This window comes from Ceratotherium simum, chromosome 20 (genome assembly GCF_057802395.1).
Source record: "Ceratotherium simum simum isolate JZ-2026a chromosome 20, ASM5780239v1, whole genome shotgun sequence".
NCBI lineage: Eukaryota > Metazoa > Chordata > Mammalia > Perissodactyla > Rhinocerotidae > Ceratotherium > Ceratotherium simum.
In genome coordinates, this window is record NC_141919.1 from 38,182,504 (window position 1) to 38,207,949 (window position 25,446).

Sequence of the window (25,446 nt, forward strand, 5' to 3'; positions counted from 1 at the left end):
AAGTTCATGTCATTTTCTGTCTACATCATAAAAACCATACCATGTGGTTGACTTTTGGCTTGATTGGCAGTACTGGCTCATGAGCGGCTTAGGACTGGCATACCAGGGGTGATGTAAGTCCTAAAGGATCCTAATTGACATAGGCCAGCACAGCTGTGTGGGGAGCCTGCTTGCTAACTGGGGTAAGCTGTTGCTATCAACCCCTTCTTTCCATGAGCTCAAAAATAAATGACTAAATCTCCCCAACTCCCGAACTTCAAGATTAAAACCTACATTGAATAAAGCTTAACTGTTCTGGTGTCCCGTCCCAAGGACTTTGCTGACTGGAGCACCCAGCATGTAGGGCACGTCAAGAAGACGTCCCCATGGCCATAGTCTGCAGCCAACAGTGACCTTTGGCTTTTTATTTGTTGTATTTCCAGAGGCTCAGTACTTATAAATCAGTTTGAATGTTGTCCTATATTTACTAATGGTCTCTATTTCAGTCATAGACATATATCTTGTCTCATTAACTATTGTCACCTTCTTTAGAAGAAATACCATAATTTCTCTTTGACTACCCTCACCCCACATTCCACCAATGTATAGTTAGCATTTAGTAATTATTTGTCAGAGGCAAAAATAATTAATTGTAATCTCTACAATATTTTTAAGTGTAATTTCTTCTAGTTCTTGTGTTACCTTGCATTTATCTCTGTCATCATATTTCTCACACTGTGCTTACATCTCTGTCTACTCCGCATAGTTGTGGGTGACAGCAGAAAGGAATGACTTTTCCTCCTACCTTTATCAGAAGACCTGGTAATTGGATCTCAGGAAATGTTGTTGAATGAGTGAATAAATGGATGAATAAGAATGATTTGGCAAGAAAAGGTGAAAAGAGAGTGAAGTACTAGTGGGAAGGGAAAATGTGTATATCCATCTCAGGTGTGAAGCATTCCACTAATTCTGGTTTGGGTAAGAACAAGTCAACAACCTAATAAATTTCAAAGAGAAGACACACATTTTGTTTTTCTCTCTCTCTCTTAAACATATACATCCACACAATGAACAACAATTTTTTCCAGTGTCCTTAGTTCTGAATATCAATTTGTGCAGCAGAACACACTAGAACAATTTCTTAGTTGAGATAAATTCTTTAGGGAAAAACTTTTCTCAAAGAAAATTCTTATCATTGGGAGAATTACCATTAATGATGTGTGAGCAGTATCTAGGGAGTTTTCATCTGCCCCACGATCCCTGGGGCATCATGCTGGCAGACTTTGATCTTATGTAGATTCTATTATATTGTGCTTACTTTGTAATAACCAAAATCAATGCAAAAAACAAGCATATTCCATTTGGAATTATATTTCTGTAAGTGCTATTACTATAGTAGGTTGCATCTCCCTTCCTCACTAGATTTTTCTCTAAAATTCTTACTAAATTAATTATAATAAAACCAAAAAGGCCTTGTGCATGGGACAGGGGACAGCTGAAAGAGAGGAAAGAGCAGAAAAATCACATGTGTGAGCATACGCCATTTATAATAGAGGAGATTTATTCCACTTCTGAGGCAAGAAATTGCAGGACTCTAATAGTTTCACCACCTGTGAATTATTTGGGTGCACCTCATAAGCAGGTTCTTTCTTCTATTTGTTTAAAGAAATAAGTGGTATGTTCGCCAATTCTACACTACATTAATTTTCACAGAGTTTCCATTTTCATCTTCATTGCTTTTTCAGATTTTTTTCCAAAGCTTCTGCCATTCTCCAACTAAAGCTTTGGGTATTTTCCCCTTCGATTTTTGTCCGGGGACTTTCTCTAAGTCAATTCAGTCTGTTGGCAAAAATGTTGGGCCAAAGGAGAGAGAGAGTGTGATAACCTAGGATATCCTGACATAAATTCCAAGAGCACTAACGAAATGAGACAGGAAATTATGAGCAACCTATAATAAGTTCAAACTGTCCAATAAAATAAATACACCTCACTTTGTTCTCATAGCAGGGTACAGTAGGGTGTCCACTTTCTCAGTCTACTTTGTCAATTATAATCTCGCTCTTCTGCCACAGTATTGTTCAAATATTGTATTTCGTCAATAGAACCAGAAATGGAAAAGGGTAATAGAAACTATAAGAACTCCTACTCTTCAGGTGCTGAAGTGAGATTTAGAGGAAAGTTTTTTAGAAATAGTCTGTTTTTTCATCACAGTTGTTATAACCATTTGTCACTGAGACCTAATACAATTTCTCTGATGTGCCACACACTTTTACTCTGGGGGTTGTAGCTGGTCTGAGATAACAGACGTGCTCTGAAATTACTGTTACAGAGTTAGTTTAATTGAGATTTGGATTCACTGGATGTAAAATTATAGCATTTTAGAGCTAAAAGGAATTTTTGAGATGTTTTAAAATGTGACCTCAGTTGACTTGGATCTCTTTGAAGGCAGGAGTTTGGTTTTATTTTGTCTTGGATATCTTTATATCCCCGGCACAAGGCAAAGAGTTTGTTATACACAAAGTGTTCAATGTAAGTTTGTAGTTTGAATAAATGAATTAATTACCTGTTCCCGCCCTTTGATTTTGCCGATAATTGAATTTAAAATATAATGAGATTTGAAACATATTTGCCGGGAACACCTAGTAGGTAGGATCCAGATCCTGGAGTCTGGATCCCTTTCCTTTGAGTCCATACTCCTTCGAGAGAGAGTTAATTCTCTTTCTGCTATACTGTGTGGCCTCTAAGGACCTTTAAATGAGAGCTAGCCAAGCTGGCATTGGCAGAAAGAAGTTGAAATGTCACAAGCCGAAGGAACCAATGAAGCTGCTGCAAAATCATCTTAAGTTAAAACTGAGGGATCATGGCTGGTTTATAAACAACGGGGTGACCTGGCAAGAAGGGGGGACTGAAGTCCATAAAGCTTGTCTCTTGCCCTAGACCTGCATCATGTCAACAAGCTTCATTTCTCTTGCTTTCCATATCAATGAAAAATGTAAAAAATTTGGAGATGTATGTGTGAAAATAACTTCCTGTGGGACCTTGCACATAGTAGGTCTCCAAGAAGCACTAGCTTCCCCTCTTTCCTTCAGTGCAAAATAGAATATTCATTGAGAGCCTGCTGTCCCTCAGGCACTGTGCTAGGTACTGACTATACTGTGCTGAATAAAACAGACATGGCTCTAAAAATGGGTGTTTCTACAGAAATGAGAAAAGATTCAAGATGGGGAGGGGGGAGGAAAGGAATTAATCAGCCAGTACTTTCCATTGGTTTTATGTTGCTGTCATGATATTATTTTCTTTAAACTGTATATTTAACTATTGCTGATGTAAGGTGGTCTCTGCCTAAAGAAATAGACACACTAATTCATTATTTATAGTGATTCAAGAAAGAATGTGTTAGAAAAACTCTAAAACTCTAAAGATTTATATTTAAGGTCACTTCTTTGAGTTATGCTTTTTTCTTTTTCCTGGAATCCTCTTTTTTGGTAATACTGAAACCTAAGCTTAATGAGTGTATTACTTTGTCTCTGGGTTTATTTGATACATAAACACCTGTCTTTTCCATCTTAGAACTATGCTTAAGAAGTGAAACCTTTAGAGCAGCCCCTCATTCAAGTGAATAAAAGGCCAATCATTGGCATATAGAACACTAATGAGAGTAGGTTTTTTCTTGAAAGGTTTAGCTCGCTCTGTGGAAACCATTTGTCTGCATGAACTTTACAAATCTTTGGGCATCACCCCGGTGACCAATCGGCATGTTCTCAGCTCTCTGCTAGGAGATTTTCCAACACCTCTGCCGTGTCCCTATTACCAGCCCCAACCTCCTTAATCTAAGGCAGGCATTCTTACCCCTGGTAGTTCCACTTTCCTAGCTTCAGTTTGGTGGAGCTGCGACTCATCTCAGTGGGACTGTTTTGGCTATAGACTCCAGGATCTTGATTTGAAGAAACCTGTCCAATGGTTTATGTCCACTTTAAGAGTTCTTGATCATTGACAGCAATGATTCCCAGACTTTTGGATTTTATAGACCATTAAAATTTCAAAAGTATATAAGGATGTGTTTGCAGGTAGGTAGGAAGTATGGAAAACAGATACAATATTTCTAATTTTTTATTTTGTCAAGTAAGGACATTAATAAAAAACTTCTATCACCTTAGTTTCATAAATGAAAAGAGAGCTCTTGCTTCAACTTGAGAAGCACTTTACATGTATCTAATCATCTAATTCTCATAACAATTTTATAGAGTAGTTATAATTATTTTTCCCATTTTACAGATGAGGAAACTGAGGCACAGAGAGGTTAGATAATGTGCTTCAGGTCACTCAGCTAGTAGTGGCAGAGTGCAGATTTGAACCTTGGCAGAGTTCGTTTTTTGTACCAACTCTGCCATTTTGTTTCACTGGTGCAAGAAATGAAAGGTTATTTCAATAAGCTGGAAGTTCAAGTACATAATTTCAGAAGAAAATCTAACTAAACACATTTAGCTTTATGGGAAACTAACCAATGTCCTTATTTTTCTCTTTATTTCTTCTTTGTATCAGTGAAGACTTTGTCGTGGACTGGCCTGCTCTATGCCAGACACTTTCTTTGGGTCACAAAGATAAACGAGACACAGTCACACCCCCAGGAAACTCGCAGATTCTAGACAAAGTTTTAGGAAGATAACATAGAGGCTGAGCAGAGGATACAAGGTGCTGGGGTAGCACAAGGAAGGACACAGGAGAAGGAAGCTGGCATTTACCTTCTGCAGCGTCCCCGGACCTGTGTTAGGCGGGGAGTAATTCAGCTTTGAGGTGGCTCAGTGAGGGTGACACGAAAGAAGGGACATCTCAAGTGAGTCTTATGGGATCAATGGAAGTTCACCAGGCGGACAAAGAAGGGAAAGGGGGCATTCCAGGCAGAGGGCCTGGATGGGCAGAGGCACAGAGGAAGGAAAAGGAAGGTGACTTAAGGGATTGGTGAGTAAATTGCGGTGGCTGGAGCATAGCCAGCTCATGCAGGGCCTTGCGTGCCACGCCCGGGAGCTCTGACTCACGTTTGTGTTTTATTTTTTTTTATCTTTATTTTTTTTGTGTGAGGAAGATCAGCCCTGAGCTAACATCCGTTGCCAATCCTCCTCTTTTTGCTGAGGAAGATTGGCCCTGGGCTAACATCCATGCCCATCTTCCTCTGCTTTATATGGGACGCCGCCACAGCACGCCTTGACAAGCAGTGAGTCGGTGCGCACCCGGGATCCGAACCTGCGAACCCCGTGCTGCTGAAGCGGAGTGCACGCACTTCACCTCTACACCACCGGGCCGGCCCCCCACGTTTGTGTTTTAGAAAGACAGCTGTGGTGGCCATTTGGAGTGTAGAGGCCTGGAGAATGAAGGCTGAAAGGCCAGTTAGAAGACTATTACTCGTCTCCTAGTGAGAGGCCATGAAGGCAGCAGCGGCAACGAGAAGAGGGGAAAGAGTCCAGTTATATGGCTACACAGTTATCTGCAGGAAAAACCCCTGTGGCCTCCTTTCACCTTACATCTTGAGGCCTCGTACTCTCTTAAAGCACCAGCTATGTGCTAGGGCTCTTCAGGTCCCACTGCTTAGCAGACAGCCTGTAGCCTGGCACTGAGTAGGTGCTCAGATGTGTGCCGAATGAATGTGTGGCAGAGTGAATAATTTTATTCCAGGCCTCCCTGTTTAAAATTGCGACCTACCCCAGAGACTTTTTTCCCAAATTATGGGAGGCCTTCAGGAGCAACAAATGTATCAGTATCCTAAAAAGTTGAGAACTTTCTGTCACTCTCTCAGGAAAGTGTGAATCCAGGCCCAACCTTTCTGAAGAGATTGCCACAAGGTTGTGACTTAATCCTTTATTCACCCTCAGTGAACCTTTCAAAATAAATAGAGCCTATTTCAAAGGGCGCTCTTGTGCTTTTTGAAAGCTTTATGGCCCTCACATAACACAAAGCCCATAACATGGAGCCATTTTTGTACTCGGGATGATTATTGTAGTCAGGGATGGCAGTATTTTCCCGTGTGTGGTTATTTATCTATCTGTTTTCTCACCAAACAGTGCCCTATTCAACTCCTCAGATTCATGTCACAGTTATGAATCTTTTCATGGGAGGCCAGCAGACATCTTTGCCTTAATTCATGTAGCACTTCACATTATCTAATATGGGCTCCACATGTGGAGTTCCCTTTGAAAGCAGCTGAAACTCCAGTAAAAGATGCAGCACTAAGAGTCTAAATTTAAATTATCTTCCCTGATTAAATATTAATTGTGGTCTTCAGAAAATTATCAAGCCATATCTGAAATGCGTAAATTCATCATTTTATACTAAAAACATCATGTGGCTGAAAAAATAACCCACAAGTTTTATTAAAGAAAGTGTGAGTTACACGTTACACAAATTCTTTATATTTTTTCTTTATGAATCCAATTGCTAAGGTGTCAGATTTTTAATCAGCCATTGCAATCCTGTGGGTTTATAATTTCTTCTTCTCCTAATTACGAATAGTCTCCCATGTGCACACAGCTCTTTACTCAGTGTTGGTATAAAATTGATTATAGCTTGGCCACACCTCATAAAGTAGATTTGCTTTGGAACAGCATCAAACAGGTATTTATGTTTTAAATCATATGGTCCTTCTGACTTTCATTCTAATTTTGGACATCTACCACTTTTCCTTTCCTCCCTCCTTCCCCAAAACTGATGGCAAACAACATAAAAATCTCTTCAGACTTAGCAAAGGGAAAAACTGTGACTTTCACTCTCCTTTTATGTGCGAGGTACTGTGCTATTTGTTTCTATATGTTATCTCAGGTAAGCCTTACCACAATCCATTTTACAGATAAGAAATCCAAGTACTAAAACCTAAGGGTAGTGTGAATCCCTCTACTTTTAGTGTATGTGTCTTCAATTCTTATAGCAAACAAACCATATTAAAATATGCAGTACAGACTATTTTCCATGTTGTTGGAACTATGTTATTTGGACTCTGTCAGCAGGAGCCTCCCCAACATGCTGAGTGATTTCCACAGTTTCAGAACCAAGTTCACTAGAGTTCACTGCTTGTACCGTATTTCATCAATCCTAAGATACACATTTTTTTTCTGTTTTTAGAAACTCAGATGTGTCTTGTAACGGACAGCAGGTCACAGTTTAATGGGTGGCTCTTTTTTATTCTTAATGGTACGTAAACTAATGTGACTTCAATTTATGGCATCTTGAATTCAATGGAATAGTGTACCAGGGTCTTTCCAATATCTAACTGATGGGAGCAAAGCTGGGCTTGAGAGTCAGCTGCAAAATTATGATTACAGGCTCCCCCCCTCCCTCCTTCCCTCCTCCCATTCACTATCCTCTGATGCAGATGGTTCCTGTCTTTGCTTGCCAATCTGAGACATTGAATTTGTTTGTTTTTTGTGAGGAAGATCAGCCCTGAGCTAACATCCATGCCAATCCTCCTCTTTTTGCTGAGGAAGACTGGCTCTGGGCTGACATCTGTGCCTATGTTCCTCCACTTTATATGGGATGCCGCCACAGTGTGGCTGGACAAGCGGTGCCCAGTGCACGCCTGGGATCCAAACCCGGGCCACCAGCAGCAGAGTGCACGCACTTAACCGCTATGCCACGGGGCTGGCCCAGACATTGAGAGTTTGTACCTTGAGCTTACCTTACTTCTGTCTCATAATAAGGGCAAAGCCCCTTGCCTAGGACCTCTTTTCTTCTTAATCTACATGTTCCTCAGTTTTCTTATCTGTAGGAAATATACTATAATGCCGTGGTTCCCAATCTTAGATCAGTATTAAAATCAGCTGAGCATTTGCTAAAATTATGATGGTCCAGGCTCCTCGTATTCAAGAGCCTGGGCCTCTGTGTGCTTTATTAGCTCTGCAGGTGGTTCTTGAGAACCATGGTGAGTTGTTAAGAGCAGGAAATCTTGAGCTGGACTACCTGGACTCAAATCCTGGCTCCACCAGTGCAACCTTTCTATTATTTTCTGTGTCTCAGTTTCCTTTTCTGCAAAACAGGGGCCAACAACACCATCTACCTCAAAGGATTATTGTGAAATTTAATAAAACGAGTCATGCAACATGCTTAGGACAATACCTCACGCACATCACAAGTGCCTAATAAACATCAGCAGTTATTATTCCTCCCTTCCTATGAGGCTGACGTTCTATCTCATTCCTGGAAACCAATCTCTTATCTTTTCCTGGATTCAAGGCAGCTGACAGCTTTGCCTGTAACTAAAGTCTCTTATGCAATCTCAGAGAAAGGGGCCGAGAAGAAAAACTAGGATTCTTTTTTTAATTTATGGGGGGTGGGGTCTGGAGTCCGTTAAAGCCAAGGAGTATAAAACAGAATAAAGATAAAGGTTGGTTCAAGAAAGTCATGCTGTGAGTTCACTCATAAACGCTTGTCTCATTCAGGGTTCTATCCCTCCTCTGCATCAAAATCACCGTTGGAACTCAGAATTAAAAATGTCTGGAAGCCACCAGCCTCTCTCCTCCAAGAGATTCAGATTCAGGGAGTCTGGGGAGGGGCCCAGACATTGGCAACTTTTCTTGAGTTCCCAGGTAATTTGAACATGTAGCCAGAGTTGATAACCACTGATCTAATTGAATATTTAAAAGGTTCTAAATACCTCCCACCTAGGGGATTTGTCTCAACTTCGAAGATGCTTCTAGAACCTCCTCAAAAAAAAAAAAAAAAAACTTGAGTCCCTTTTCCCTAACATAAGGATACTGTACCAGTTCCAATAACTTATATAGTTGATGTGAATGCACTTTGTAAATTGCAAATACATGTGTGTGTGAGAGAGAGACAGAGAAAAAGAGGGAGGATTAGATGCGTAATGCGAAGATGATTATCCTATTAGGTTAGGGAACATGCACAAAGGAACCAGGAACTCTTCCAGTTAATAGGATGTAGCGTAATCTGAAGTATAATCTACCAGCCATTTAGAGGTATAAACTTTTTATTCGAAAATAGGAACCATGCACATTTTGTACAAGATGGAAATTAGAACCTTTCTGAGCCTGATTTGAAGAAACAAAACAAAACAGATACTCTCAGGGTATCCAGTCTTCTGCATACATTAGTCATCTAATCTTTTATTTTCTTTATTTTGCTTTTTCTGGATGGCCATTGTGTTAGATTCAGTCTTTGGTCCTATTTCCCCTGTTTCCCTCAGACAGCCAAATTTCATTCCTGTCCGGATGAGTTACTCACTCTTATCCATCCTTATCCTACTTACTTAATTAGACCTAAAGAGATTCTAAATTCCTCTTATCTGTTGGGGAGGCAGCTGTGAGGATTTCTCTCTTATCCTTTTTACAGCAACTCTCCATCCCTCCACTTTAGCAGTCTCTTTTCTCTAAAATGCCCGTAAACCTGTGATGCCTCCTAGGGATATGATGAGGATCAAATGAATATGTGTAAGTACTTTGAAAACTGTGAAACTCCAGTCCTACCCTGTCCTGCTTGAAGGGCTTCATTGGCTTCCGCTGGCAGTGTACTCAAGGCCCAGTCCCTCGGCTGGAACTCAAGGCCCTTTCGCAGGCCACCAGCCCAACCTCATCCACCGGTCCTGGGACACACTGAGAGCCATACTCCAGAGGAGCTAACCTGGCCAGAACTGGAGGCAGACTGGGATACCAATTGTGTATCACATAGTTGACGTAAGAAAAGTTCGATTTAGGGCACCAGCAGATGGAACGGAAAAGAGGAAACAGAAAGGAGCTATGTTGCAGAAGCAAAATATATAGTACAGGCAATTGTTCGGGTATGTGAGTGTGGATGGATGGATGGATAGATGGGATGGGGTGGAGGACAGAGAGACTGGAGGGAGGGGAAATGTGGTATAGAAATGCTTATATATTTATAACTGTGTTCAGAGAATGTTCTGCTAAAGGATTGGGGACCCAAATGGTGAGTTTGGTTTGGGACATGTTGAGTTAAAGGCACTACCCAGGCCTCCAGGTAAATGGAAATTAAGCTTGGAGATTGGGGCAGAGATGTTTTTGTATATCATCTACAAAGAGATGGGGTTCAAGTGAGGGGAAGGTGGCTGGGATGGAAGGGAGAGTAGAGAGAAGAGCAGGGGACCGAGGAAAGCACCTTGAGGACACCTGCGTTTGCTGGTCACCACCAGAGAAGCCAGGGGAGCATCTCCCACAGCAAGATCTGAGGCAAGGTCATAGGATGTGGAGAATTACAGGATCCTGATGAATTTCAGAGGAACCACGGCACTCAAGTGCGAGGGCAGAAGCCAGATTGCAAAGCGTTAAGGAATTTGGGGGTCTTGAGGAAGTGGGTGCAGTGCATGTGGATTAGCCTTTCAAGAAGTTTAGAAGTGAAAGGAAAGGAGGCAGGAGACAGTTTCACTCCCACCACGGACAAAGTGCAAAGTAAAGGCAGGAGAGCACAAAGCAGGAACCTTGAGATAAAAGTGAGCTTGGTTTTAATAAAAAGAGGAGAAAGTGCTTTCGTCTTAATAGCTCAAAGAATGCTGATAGCAGCCGTGTGTGAAATTGATTTCTGAGGCCCAGCACCAGAGACAGAGAGGCTGTGAGGCAAGTGGGGTAGGAAACCATGATTTAGCACCGTCATTTTCTCTGCCTATTACAAAACAGGCTTTAAAAAAGATGCCTGTGGCGCGCCTCAGCACTCTTGATATTGTCTGTGGCCAAGATCCATTTTAATATGTTCCTGAGGCATTTTAGGGATTATAATATTACTTTAGATATCAGTCTCTTAACTTTTCACATTTCTAAACGTGGTTAATGCAATGCATATAAATATTATTCCTACCATTAAATAATGAAGGATGCTGAAGGAAAAAGAATTATTCTTACCGAAAACGAAAAGGTGACAGACTCAAAATGCTTGCACACTGAAAGCAAAAATTAAGTTTTAGAAATTCTCAGAGAAACCATATATGCTTCTACTTTATCAAGCCTTGAGGGTCAGAGCAGGCTCACAAGAATCACAAACAATGGATTATGTTTCATATGCTAATAAACATTTAATAAATGCTTTCGCTAATGACTTCTTGACATTGCCATTTAATTTACAAATGAATGGAAGATTGTATTACTTACCATATATACAACACTGAATGATATTTTTCAATTATGATTTAAAGTGCTAACAGTACAGGGAAGTTAGCCAGCTCAAAGCTATAAATACTTTTGATGAACTTGACTGGGAGATGGGAAGAGGTGCCTGGTATATATGTCTCTAATCACCAACATTGTTTTCCATCTCAATATAGGTAGATCTGTACTGTTTACAGATAATGGTGACAAATTACAATTGACTGAGAAAGACAAGTCCTTTTAGAAAACCAATGTCTTTCTTGCCGTGATTTAAAATAAGGAACTTATACTACAATCTACTCTGCACAGTATTAAAAAAAAATTATAGGCTATTATGTTTGTGAAATAAATAATTATTTAACTAGAGAATGCTTGTCCTGACTGCTGTAGTTACAAGAAAAGCTATCCCAAGGCAACTGACTCTCAATTGTTACTGATAAAGGACTTAATATGTTGAAAATATATCTGGAAATCGGAATATTTTAAAAAATAGCCACTATAAGCTATACCAGTAGACAACCACAACAACAGAGTTTCTGTTTTGATACAAAACAAATTATGTCATGAAAATTATAGCCATTAGTAGAACATCATGAGAAGAAAAAAACATTATTCCTTAACACTTGGATAGGAAATAAGTCAATATAGAAATTGAAAACCATCATATGGGGGCCAGCCCAGTGGCACAGTGGTTAAGTTTGCACTCTCCACTTTGGCATCCCAGGGTTCGAAGGTTCGGATCCTGGGCACAGACCTACACACTGCTTATCAAACCATGCTGTGGCAGGCATCCCACATATAAAAAGTAGAGAAAGATGGGCACGGATATTAGCCCAGGGCCAATCTTCCTTGGCAAAAAGAGGAGGATTGGTAACAGATGTTACCTCAGGGCTAATCTTCCTCACCTAAAAAAAAAAAAAAACCCATCATATAAAGATAACTTTTATCTCATCATTTGGGAAACTTTTGCTTACAAGTATTTACTGATTTTCAAAGAATTAAATCGTACACATTTGTCAATAAAAAATACAGAGTATAATTTAGCATTTCTTTTATTATTCAGAAGTCACTAGGATTTGACAGAGGTTCTGGATGCTGGTAATTGTATTAGTAAAGAAAAGGAATCCCAAACAGAGATTCTTTGTTTCAAGAATTACTTTTTAATACAACGACTCTTATAGCTGAAGCAATAGGATCATCTCTACTTGAATTTCACCTAGCAATTGTACTAGTCAACACTTTCATATTTTAGCACTTTTATTTTTAAAATAATCTTTATAGCAACCCTATGAGTTAAATCAAGCAAATGTTCATGACTCATTTTACAGGTGAGAAAATCGGCTTGCAAATATGCTCAATGAGATAGGCCAATTTAGAGCCGTAGACGTTTTTACGGCTAGGGATGTCTTAGAAAGTATCTGGCCCAAATTCCTTCTTGTGGAAGTGAATGAACTGAGGCACAGAAAACTAAGTGACCCAAAATACCGCCATGGCCAAGTCCTCATCCCCAGGCTGTGTCCTTGTTTAGAAGTTTTTGCCATCAATATTATCCATGTCCATTCTCTGAAACTTTTTAAAATTAAAAGTGCTCACAAAAAAATTAGCCAAATACTAAACATCCATTGAACATGGGTCTCTGAATCAAGCCCTGCGTTAGACGTCAGGGATGTAAAGATGAAGACCACATAGTCCTTATCTTCAAGGGCTCATATCAATATTTTGCCTCTATTAAATTCTTTTAAACATCAGAGTGCTATGATCCGAATTTTTAGATTTAGTTTTACATGGAATCTAATGGAAATACATTCTTCCCAATCCAGGACCCTTACTTAAAAACTTGTATCAAAATTTACTTCTATCAAGTCATTTTTCCTGATTATTCTGCTCACCTTTAAGTTTTTCTGTGATCTCTGGTTGTCTCTACTGTACTAATTTTTGCATTCATGCAAAATACGATTTAATAAATATTCTTTACTTTTTTTATTGGTAGAGGCCTATGCCTTTAATTAAGTCAGGACTCCCTTACCCACCCATCTTCATTCCCTCGTAATCCCGGAACACTCACCTCCATGAAGCTCTGCTTCCCAAGGGTTGCAGAAGGACTGACTATTATTTACTCACTGATGAGGGCTCTTTGGCAGATAGGCATCTAGGACTTAGGTTAGCCTAGACTAAGGCAAGATGTGACAGGTTAATCATCTTTCAGCTTTACATATTTTGTGTAAATTTAAAGTTGACTTAAAAAGACATGTGAATAAGCAGAAACGTGATCATCTTTTTCTTTTGTGAGTCAGATTAATATTTTCCTCTTCCATTCCCTTGCTTATCTGCAGCTTCTGCATATTTATATATATATATTTTCCCCCTCTGTCTTTAGGAAATCTGGATGTATACGAATGAGACTGAAAGCTGACAGCTGTTATGAATTAGATACTCAACTACAGCTTGCCCTAGCATGCCTTGCGTTAATTATTCATTCAACGAATATGCACTAAGACTGATTACATATCCGGTGTTCGACAAGGCACTGGGGGTACAAAGGCATATTCATCTCTGTCACAGCCCTAAGGAAGCACACAGTCTATTCCTGGGGATAGATGTGTAAACAAGGAACTTCAGAACGGTGGCTGACAAATGCTAAAACAGCCATGGGTATGAAGTCCTAGCAATATGCTCGAAGACACAGGAGAGGCAGTGCTTCAGTCTACCTGCAGATGAATGTTTCACTAGAAGATGACATTGGCACTGCATTTGAAAGTAGGAGCAGGAGAACACAAGTCCAAGAACGTAAAAAGATGCAAGGAAGGTAGAGAGGAGGGAAGTCGAGGCAGTGGCAGGATCACAAACAAAGTATCAGAGGTCTCCAGGCAGTTTGACCGACGGAGCAGCAGTGCCCAGTCACTGGAGTGTAGAGGACACGAGTGATGAGAAGCAGCAGAAATGAGTCTAGAACGTTGATTTAAGGTCAGGTTCCGAAGGGTGCTGTATGCCACACTAATAATTTGGACTTTATGCTATACCCAGTGTTTCTTAACCTTTTTTGGAGAATCTGACAAAAGCTATGAATCGTCTTTCCAGAAGTAAGATAATAACACATGTATGCCCAATATGTTGTCTACAGTTTCTGAGTCCTCATAGCCCATCTGGAATCCATTACTAGATGCCACCAGCTATAGGCAGTGGAACCATAGAAAGTCTCCCAGGTAGTGAACAAATTAGCTCTGTATTATAGAAATATAACTGGCAGCAGTGTGGAGGACAGACTGGTGGGAGGAGAGACTGAGGGTCAAAAAATCAGATAGGAAGCCTATTGTAAAATGCCAGGCACCAAATACTAGAACCAGAATTAAGACAGGGAATGGAAGAGAGGCATTTCAGAAATGGAATTGATAAAACTTAGTGTCTGATTAAATGTAGAGGATGAGCAGTCACATATTTTGTTGTTGTTGTTTATCTTTATCTTACTTCCCCACTAAATTATAAATCCTCTAAAAGGTGTTGCTGCACCAGGCTGAACTCAGGGAAGTGAGCAGAAGCAGAGAAGTGAGCAGAAGCAGAAACATAAGCATGCAGGATTGAACTTAACATGAGCGACAGGTCCCTCCATAAGCCAAGAGGCAGAGGGCTATGGGGTAGTGAGCTCTGGGGCCCATAGACAGTTACTAGCAGATGCTGAGGATCAAATAAGGAGATGTTGAAAATGGTAAAACTGGATGGGAGACAATCATTTCAAAGTACAAGTCAACTTGCTGGTTACCATCTGTGCCTCACTTACAAGGCTTCCTGGCCCCAGAGCATCTAGTGGAGTATAGATTCTAAAGAAATCTGTTGATTATCGGCATGAGCCTACATTAAGCAATTATGATGGTTCTGGATTGCTAGGATGCTTGGTTGGCTTGCTTTATGCTGACAGTGGAAAAGTATCATCAAGACCATAAGTAGACCCTCAAAATGATTTACTGCCAAACTGAAAAACATGCAAAATTGTTCCAGTTATTCGAGCTGATACCTACAGCTACAGCTACAGGTTAAAACTAGAGGGAAATATTATCTATTGACGATACAGAGATATGGTAATTAAGAGAGCTATTGCGTTTTAAAATGTGCATCTGAGTTACAGGTGTAGTGTTTTTGATGAAATTCATCTCCTAGTGTGGAATGGGGGGTGGTGGTACATATTTGAACTGAAGAAAAGAAGAAAGTCCTAGACTTGAAACGACTTGGAAATTTTAAGTAACTAGATGTCTCTGGCTCACTCTCTGTCTCCTCCCCTCCCCTCTTCCCTGCTTCTTTTCCTCTCCCTCCGCCCCACCCCACTCCTGTGCTTATCCCATGCCCTATGTATGTTTTTGAGAAACAAATGACAAGCAAACAAGTAATCTAGGATTTAAAACAAAACATACTTCCAAAGCATTTCACTGTCTATTAAATATTTGTTCGAATTTCTTATATTTTCCTCTAAATGACTTATGTAGTAATTATTGCAATGATAACTATAGGTAGCTCAAAAATAGAAAGCATAATCCTTGCCATCAAAGAGTTTGCAATCTAATTGGGAAGATAATTGTTATGCAAAATGATAGTCCTGAAGAGCTACAAAGTCTCATTTTAAGTTTAATTTATTCTACACTAATTCTTGCAAATTGATAATGCCTGGGTGGAACATCAAATAGTTGCAGATTAAGCAGAATATTGAGATAGTAAGAATTTATCATTCTTCTACCTTTTCTGGGTAAAGGGAATTTAATGTGAGCAAAATTAGAAACAAGAATGTAGAAAAGAAGAAAATATAATATTGAGTCAGGGAGAATGTTCTAGATTTCAATTCCAAACATGCGTCCCACAATATCTGAATGGCACTTGAGAGAGAAGCACCTGATCATGAGCATAGAAGTAGAACCTAAAGTATATCTAAATTACACCTGAAGTAATTACAGCGGAGTCCTACGAAAATTCATTCAGAAGCATTTCAGCCAATTTTTTCTTGGCTCAGATGGCATCATGATCAACCACAGAAGAGTTACAAAAGTTCTGCTAAAACCAAAGACTTGATAGTGACATGAAATTACTAGTCATTTCTTCCAACTTCTCTACCATCAATTATAATTTGGGCTTTTGCTCATCAATCTCTAAGCCATATTAACTTATCAACTTTCCAGTTTCCTCAACGAGTCACAAAGTGAGCTTTTTCCCTGTCAGGAATTCTTTCTCCGTGATTCCAAACCCCAACATGTGCTTTCCAGAGCCTCTGATGTTTCGTTAGCTCTACAGATGTTTTGTAAATGCATTTCAGCAAAATTTGCCAGTGCTGCAGAAAGTATCTATGGCTGATTGGAGTTGCAGTTTGGACGGAGTTTGAGTTAGATTAGATGGAAATGGAAACTGAAACTTCTAACTGGCTCACCAGGATGTCAGGAATTCACAAAAAGAGCAGAGAAGGAATTTCATTTGAGGGGGTGTTGCAAATATGCCTGTTTTAGGGAGTAGGAGGCCCAGGAGGCGACTCTTCACCGTTTTCCTTGGTGTTTGGCCTACATATTATTTTCCACTAGAGAATTTTTGTTTCTAAGTACAGAAAAAATAGCGACCAAGAAGAGCAGCTTCATTTTTTGAACTCCAGGTAAAATGGCTTAAGTTTCACACTTGAGGTGAAATAATATAAAGGCTTTAAAATATCCCTACAATGCAAGGGCCAAGAAGATGATGACTGTCAGCACAAACAGGGGAATAAATGATTTTTTTAAATTACTGCGGTTTCTGCAGGATACAATTCTCCTATTGTCCAATTTTCTTTTGTGAAAGAAATGGAATTACCAGTTTCAGCCTTCCTCTCCTAATTGAGAAGGCCCTAGGTTCAGGAGTTTGACTGTTATAGTTGTTATTAAAAAGAAAATTATTATAGTGGAAAAAGAAAACCAGACTGACAGGCTCTTTCTAGTAGAAAATCTTTTTAAATCTTCTAGACACACACAGACACACACACACACACACACACACTCTCTTTCTCTCTCTCTCTATATATATATATTTATATATTTATATAATTTATATATATTTACATATATATAGAGAGAAAGCGTGTCTGGAAGATATTTTTCTATATACACACATATATACATAGGTATAGGTTTTTATCCAAACTTAAACAGTTTGAAATCTCTATGAGAAAAAAGTGCATAGTAATATTTATATTAATATTCTACCAGTATTACAACAAAGCAGAGTATTTCTATTTGCTAAATTTATGCTTTTAAAGTAATAGAAACTGACAGTGATGGAGTGTTTTACTCTGCCTTTCCTTGAGATAAGCTGACTCAAAATACTCAACGACCAGCTGCAAATTTCCTAAATACTAATCTTTGCTCATATCAACAATTAGTGATTTTAATTCAACTGGTTGTGATATTGCGTTCTGGTAGAGCTTTCCTAAATGCCCAGAAGTTTTCAGCAGTTTCCTAGATGAGCTTCAATCCTGCCTTGTCCTTGGATAGAATACAAAAAAATCAAGTTACCAGAGTTCTGAAATGAAAACCTTACTGAAGCGTTTGACATTGAGCAGAGTCAGGTTTTTGTTTCCTAAAAAGTAAGGAAGCTGTCTTAATTCCATCTCCAAGTTGTTGTTCCCAGACTGAGAAAGAATTCTGAGGACAAAATAATTTTTTAAAAGAAAAGCAACAACATTAGTTCTTGCATTCCATAAAAAATTCATGTATTGATAAATGCTGTTCAAAATGGAAAGGAAAATCAAAATTTGAAGCTAGTCAGCACAAAAGATGCTCAGATACAGATATAAAGCCTGGCTCCGCCAGGTACTAGCTGTGTGATTTGGGATTGGGGTGAGGGTATTCGTGGCATGAGCAGACTGATGAAATAATGAACATTAACGTGCCAGAAACTACACTGGGCACTTCATATATGTTCTCTCGGTTAATCTTCACAATCGTGCTCATAAGAGATTTATCAATGTTCCAACTTTACAGATGAAGAAACTCTGGCTCAAAGAGATCTGATGATGTGCCTAAGTCAAGTTCACTAGGATATGACTACTAAAGTCTGACTCCCAAGTTCGTGTTCTTTCTCCTGCACCACGATGCAGGTCATTCAACCTCTCTGAGCCTCAATTTTCTTATTTGTAAAATAGAAAAAAATTTTCCAACCTGACATGGCCCATTGTGAGGATTAAATACTACAATTCATGTAAATTCTGGCATACTTCCTGGCACATAGGTACTTAAAAAATCCCAGCATTTTCCCCTCACCACCAACCCTCCAGGCTTAGGTGCAATTAGGTGCCGTAACTGTAATGGGAAAGAGATATGCTCGCGTGTGTGTGCGCATAGGCACAGTGGAAGAAAAAGGAGGACAGGTACCCAAAAGTCCTTCCGCAGCCTGGATAGCTTTTACACCCCGTTACAGAATTGACTTTTCTCCTCAGTAGCAAGGGACAGGCTTCATGCAGTGGCCTCTGAAAGACCATGCACTGTGTCACTGGCAGTTCATCATATCCCCCAGCAGTGCAGCTGTGATAAGAACCAGATGATCCGAATTTCCTAAGCAAAGCCAGCAGCAAATATCTGGGAAGGCGCATGCCTCAGTATCCACACACTCGGCTCTTTAAGAAAGTACATCAAAAAGCTAATGGACTTTTACAAGAGACCAGTTACTGCTTAACGTCTGTGAGCGCTCAGGAGCAGGGACTCACAACCCCTACCACGTACAGTTGGCAGCAGAACCAGTATTCTAAGTAGTTAAAGGAGCCAAGGATTAGATAAGATTTATAGAGACCTGACGTGTGTAGGGGAGCGAAAAATGGAATCTGCAGATTCATTTCCAAAGCTTGGTGCATGGACAGGATGTTTCTGTGGATGGATTTCTCCACTTTGCTTGGGCACACCACAGGACAAATGGTTCTCTCATCACTGGAGGAGTTGCCCCTCTTTTTAATTTAGAGGTGTGTGACATCCATTTTGTACAGTCACATACACAGTTCCAGATGGCTTAAACTAAATGCTGTCTGTCTGGGAGGAGAGGAAAACCAGAGTCTCAAGTGCCTTCTTGCTGATCTTGAAATAGTAAGAACCACTCTTTGCCTCGTCCCATAACCTGTTTTGCTACTTTCGAGGATCTGTTGATGTCTGAAAAACACTTTGCTTATAATATAACTTCATCTGTTATATGACTTCAATTTTACGGAAACCCATCATCCATTTCCTCAGCACCTACTTTTGTTTTCATTTAGTTCTACATAGCTTGACCTCTTGTTACAACATTTGGAAAAAATATTTTCCAAGTACTCTGTATATGTGTGCGTCTCTGAGCAAATATACCTCTGGAGTCTTTTCATTGCTAATTTTTGCTTCGTCCAAAAACATCTTTTATAAGTCCTTGATAACCCGTCCAGTTTCCAGTGAGAGAGGTTTCTAGATAAAGTGGTACAAAGGAATTCATTCTAAGGTTAAGTGTCTATTGGGCAGTGGGTGCAGGGGACTATTGCTTCATGTGATTACTCGAAGTGTTTCACTACTTGTAGCTGTCAGGCTTAAAGCTGTTCACCTGAGACTTGGTTACTGCAGTTGGCTCTGAAATCAACCACGAAACTATCAGATGAAAACCGTGTTTAGATAAGCCAGCAATGACGAGAAAATGACACCATCCTGAGGTTGATGGATTTAAAGAAACTCTTCTCATCTTCTTCTAATATTCCTAGGAGATATCTAATGATCTACGGCCACAATCTCTATTACATGTAATTGGCATTGACAGAGAATGAGAGCCTCTTAACTGACCAGGAGCAATGGATGGATGGAATTGGAGAGTTGATTGCTGAGTTTTCTAAAAAGAAAGTAGTTGATTTAGGAGTCGTCATTAATGCTATGTTCAAAGCTCATCATGGGGCACAAAAGATCTAGAAATATCTAGACTTTTCCTAAATTGAGTAACTCAAGGAAAGTATCTAATTTTCTTAGGATTATAGAACCAAGACTGAGGCCTTTCTTCTCTCAGTGTTCACTGGATTTCTGAAATGCTGGCTCAAGAGAGGTGCCAATTGTCCATCCTTACCCATCCAATGACTACAAAGTAAAATAAATGCTACAATAAGAGTGGGATTTGTAATGGACTTTTCCCTCAAGTCAATATCAGATGCAGATTTGACCTTTTCTGATAAATCTCCTACTAGTGAAACATTGGCTTACATACAGAAGTTAATGATTGCTCTTTAGTTCTCTGTTGACTAATAGCTAAAGACCATCATCTCACCTGACACTGTTGCTGAAATTTCCAGCAGTGGGGTCAGGATAATCTATTGATCACTGTGTTTTTATAGCATCCATGACCTTGTTTCTGAGATACTAAGATTAAAATATTACATTTATGTGATGGAAATCAAATTGAGAAACATTGGCTGGGATGAATTAGTAAAGCTTAGAATTTTGGTTTCAGAAGCATCAGCATTGCTTTTAGGCAACTCATTATCTATTCTTTATTTTCTTTTGCCTCAGTTTCTCTTGATGTATGCAATTCCAAGTTCCCACTTTTAAAAAATTGTAATATAAAGAAGAATGCACATTCAAAAGTAAGGGAGAAATAAGCATGAGTCCTACCTGGACGAGGCACAAAAGTTGTTTATATATTGAAGGTCCTTTTAAAAACTGTCATAAGCAAATACTTCTAGGTCTTAACTGACCTGAAAAGCATTGCTGAAATGTCATTTCTGCTTATAGATGTAAAAATCTGGCACAGTTAAAGAGGAGGAAAATCACTTTACTTTCGCTAACATTGAACATGGATTCAGTTGAATTATGTTTATTCCATTGTTAAAAGAAAACTTGGAGTTCGTTCCAGTTTGAGAAACGAGCCCATGACACTTCTGGTTAGCGTGCTATCTCTTTCAGAGAAATGTGGGCACTCACTATGTCTAGTTCTGCTGAAACTTGTAGCTTGTGACGAGGTAAGATGTTTAGTCAATGACACCTCACCTCAGAGCCATTTTAGTGCCTCTTTAGACAAGGCACGTGAAAAATATTAAGCAACTGTAGTGCAGAGTTTTAGACAATTTGTTTCTCTAGAAAAACAAATCTAAACTATACATTATTTCCTAAATATCTTATCCAGAGAGCAGCCAGAGTGAAACTTACCATGGATTTGGCATTCTCGTGTTCTTATCTCACATGGAAATGAAGTTTACAGGTGAATGCTGCATGTGGAATTATTATTTTTTTTTTTGCATTGTAGTAATTGGATGGTATCATAATTTGTAACCACTCATCTTGCTCATTTTAATTACTTCGTGAATCCTAGCATTTGTGATGTTGATTTTCATCTCAGTCATATTTAATTTGAATAAAATGAGGGAAATTGCATCATACAATATATGTTTGTCACACAAGTGGTTACCGCATCAGGCAAATACTGCAGCTCTCTCAATAGAGCCATCTTCCCACCACACAGAGAGAATTAAAAGGGAGTCAGGAGATGCACAATAAACTTTTTAAAAATCTGAGGAATGAATTTAATGGGTGTATGGGCAAGAGACCTGGTATGTATACTTCAATGGCAGAGTCTTTTCTCCCTCACTATTTAGTTAAGCTCTGGAAACAGAGTACCCCATATTGGTTTGATTAGAGATTGATTTTAGTAATTCTAAAAACCAGGCCATGGAGCTCAGTAAATAAACTTCCGTCCTTCCTTTAGAAAGGACAGGCTTTGGGGTAACCAATGTGTTTCTGTTACCCATTCTACGCCACATTTTATAGGAACTTCAGACCACTGGCAGATCACATCACCAGGCCAATGCAATGTGGCAGGTGGCTGGGAGGGTCTGCTGTGGGAATGTCAGGGTTTTAGGGAGATGAGACCTGAAGAGTGCAGTGTCTTAACTAAGCTCAGCAGAAAAAAACACTGGTACTTTCCCAGTGTACCTCCCATAATCTTTCAGAGTGCATATGTGTTTATAAATGATATTAATAATAAATAATGTTAAATAATGTTAATAATAATAGCAGCAAATGCTTATATAGTGTTTATTATTTAGGCCCTATTAGCTTTTAAAAATGTATGTATGTATATATTTATTTTTATTGTGGTAACGTACATAATATAAAATTTACTATTTTAATTATTTTTAAGTGTACAATTCAGTGGCATTAAGTACATCACCTTGTTGTGCAACTATCACCACCATCCATCTCTAGAATTTTTTTCATCTTCTCAAACAGAAACACAGTCCCCATTAAACACTAACTCCCTATTCCTCCCTCCCCCACCCCTGGCAACCACCAGTCCTACTTTCTGTCTCTATGAATTTGACTTCTTTAGGCACCTTATATAAGTGGAATCATATAATATTTGTCCTTTTGTGTCTGGATTATGTCACTGAGCATAATGTCCTCAAGGTTCATAATGTTGTGAATTCAGCATGTGTCAGAATTTCCTTCCTTTTTAAGGCTAAATAATACTCCATTGTATGGATATACCACATTTTGTTTACCCATTCATCCGCCCATGGACATTTGGGTTGCTCCTGCCTTATGTCCTTTTTATATATTAACCTTTTTAATCCTCAAAATGTCTCAGTGGTGTAGGAAATATCTGAGGGGAGGGATATTTGAGTTTAAGGTGTAGCAAAATGTCTCAGTAGGTGTATCTTATTTTATGATAAGAAAACTGAAGCATAAAGAGATCACAGCTAGGAAGATCTGGAGCCAGTGTTCCACCCCAGGCTTAGACCCACAGTCCCTCTCTTAACCATTATCTATCCCACTGCCCCTTTCAAATGCTTTAGGAATCTAAATAAAGCATGCACTAGTTAGACAATCATTGATATAACACTCCAAGGCCAGGTGTCTGACTTAACTTGTACAAGTTTTTGACAACTGAGCCCCACAGCAACTGATTTATAAAGAATCCCGTTACTGCAAAATAAATAGTTTTCTGGGAGCAAGAGGATTTTCTTTCCATTTCCTCCTGCTTGGATGATACAACCTTGAGTATAACTAGATAAACTATTAAAAATAAGATGAAGAAGAGCTACCATTTGTAGAGCCTACTATATGCTGGTCACTTTAGTTACATTGTCTCAAGTTCTCACAATGCTTTGTGAGAGGTTACCCTCCCATCACCTCCATATTCCATGCTTTCCCAGGATTCCACACTGCCTATGCTCCTTCTCCAGAGAGAATACTGAAGATGGAACTGTCCTATTGCCTGACATGCACATTTTCTTTACAGTTTGTTTTTTCCAAATGTAGATAGTTTTGAAATTTTAACATTTGTCGTATGTGCATCTTGGGTTGACATGAGAAGATACCACCTTTAACGTTTGGGTATCATATTTGGTTTATTCAGTAAAATAATTTGGCCACAATTTACACTAGCCATTTGTCGAACTGTTGATATGGACTGCATTGTGTCCCCCCAAATTCTTATGTTGCAGCCTTAACCCTCAATGTGATAGTATTTGGAGATGGAGCATTTAGGAGATAATTAGGTTTAGATAAGGTCACGAGGGTGGGGCCCTCATGATGGGATAGTCCCCTTATAATAAGAGACACCAGAGGGCTTGCTCGCTCTCTCTCTACTCACACAAAGTGGAGATCATGTGATCATACAGAGAGAAGGCAGCTGTCTGCAACCCAAGGGGAAAGTTCTCGCCAGGAGCCAACCGTGCTGGCATCCTGATTTCAGAATTTTCAGATTCCAGAACTGTGAGAAAATAAATTTCTTTTATTTAAGCCACCCAGTCTGCTATTTTGTTATGGCAGCCTGAGCAGACTAATACAACTGTGTATATACATATATGACATTCTCAATTTATAGTGACATAATAAGTATAGGTAATATTTATTAGTGCTTTACTCTGAAACTAGTCCTAGGCTAAGTTTATAGAACCAATCCTTCTATAGTATGTGTGTGTGTGTGTGCATGTATGTGTGTGTGTGTATACATGTGTGTGCATGCACGTTTGCATGTGGATGTAGGGTATGGTTATAATATCATCCTCATTTTACGGAAAGAGAAATTGAAGTGTAAGGAGGTGATAAGTTACTCGCTCAAGGACACACAGTAAAAAACAGAATCCATATCCAAACCCAGAGTTTCTAACTCCAGAACCTTTTCTATTAACTATGGCACAGATTTATCTTTGTCTCTTCTAAGAGAGGTGAAGTGCGACATGGAGACAAGAACCTAACATTTTCCTTATGGTAGATGCAGATTTCACTAGGAAACCTGTCAATAACAAGCACATCTATCTGTCAAGAGGCAATCCCTGCATTACTAAAGTTACTTCATACAGTTATTCTAATTAACAAATCTGAAAACTGGAGATGACACCATTTCATTTAAAAAATTGGCAATTGTAGGAAACATTAAATTTTGGAAAGCAGTGCTGGTATGCACATGTCAAGCTTCTCAGAGCAGAAACACCTCTGAGAGCAGCTTCTATCTTCACAAAGAAATGAAGAGTAGACTCATGAGCCCTGGGTAAAATTGTGACTTCAATGCGATTTATCGTCCTCTTAACCCAGATTCCTATTTCTGGCCACATTTTCCATTTGCTCCATTAGCACAATCCCTTGCCCTATTCAGTCATGGCCCAGGGTCCTTAAACTCAAATATCCCTCCCCTCAAACATATACACGTTATTAAACTAGAAAGAATCTGAGAATCAGACCACACTTTCATCCCCAGCAAGGCGACCATGTACAGACACACAGACCACCCACTCTTTAGAATACGTGTTTCAGGATTCGACGAGGACGTGATACTGACCAACCTCTCGTTTCTCACAGAGCTCCAGGACTGCACGCTCCGAGGAGGACCGCGACGGCCTATGGGACGCCTGGGGCCCGTGGAGCGAGTGCTCACGCACCTGCGGTGGAGGGGCCTCCTACTCGCTGAGACGCTGCCTCAGCAGCAAGTAAGTCCAGAACCCACAGGAGCTGAGGCTTTTGTAAGGCCCATAGTTAGCAGGTTCAAGGCATACTTTTCTGGTTGGGGTTATGCAGAGCATTTTGTTGCACACAAATCCAGATGAAGGAATGGAAGGAAGGTACAAAGAATTAAGTATGTCCATCTCCAGCTAGGTATTTATTTATTCTTATGACAAGCAATATAGTATTTATCTCACTTACCAAGCAAGTTTTGTTATCTGTTTATATATTAGAACTGGAAGGAGAATTTATTATTAGAAATGTGTCTATTATCCTTAGCTCCATAATATATTATACTTTTTGCATCATCTTGATAATTATGGCGACAATAATAGCAAAGATATTAACATTAATAGCATATTAAGTTTATGTCAGATTCCAGTGTTACCGAGTAGTTTGCAAATGAATAATATTGATTTAGTGTTTTAGATGTTGTAATGGCC

At 39.4% G+C, this 25,446-nt stretch overlaps 1 protein-coding gene across 4 annotated transcripts in view; it reads left to right on the top strand.

Moving 5' to 3' along the window:
* Positions 1-25,446, top strand: part of ADAMTSL1 (ADAMTS like 1) — an 862,240-nt gene that overhangs the window by 496,166 nt on the left and 340,628 nt on the right. For all 4 annotated transcript variants that reach the window (XM_087444657.1, XM_087444659.1, XM_087444656.1 and 1 more), the window contains exon 3: positions 24,863-24,990. In XM_087444657.1, the coding sequence (XP_087300783.1) occupies positions 24,863-24,990 (128 nt within the window). The remainder of the gene's footprint in view (positions 1-24,862; positions 24,991-25,446) is intronic.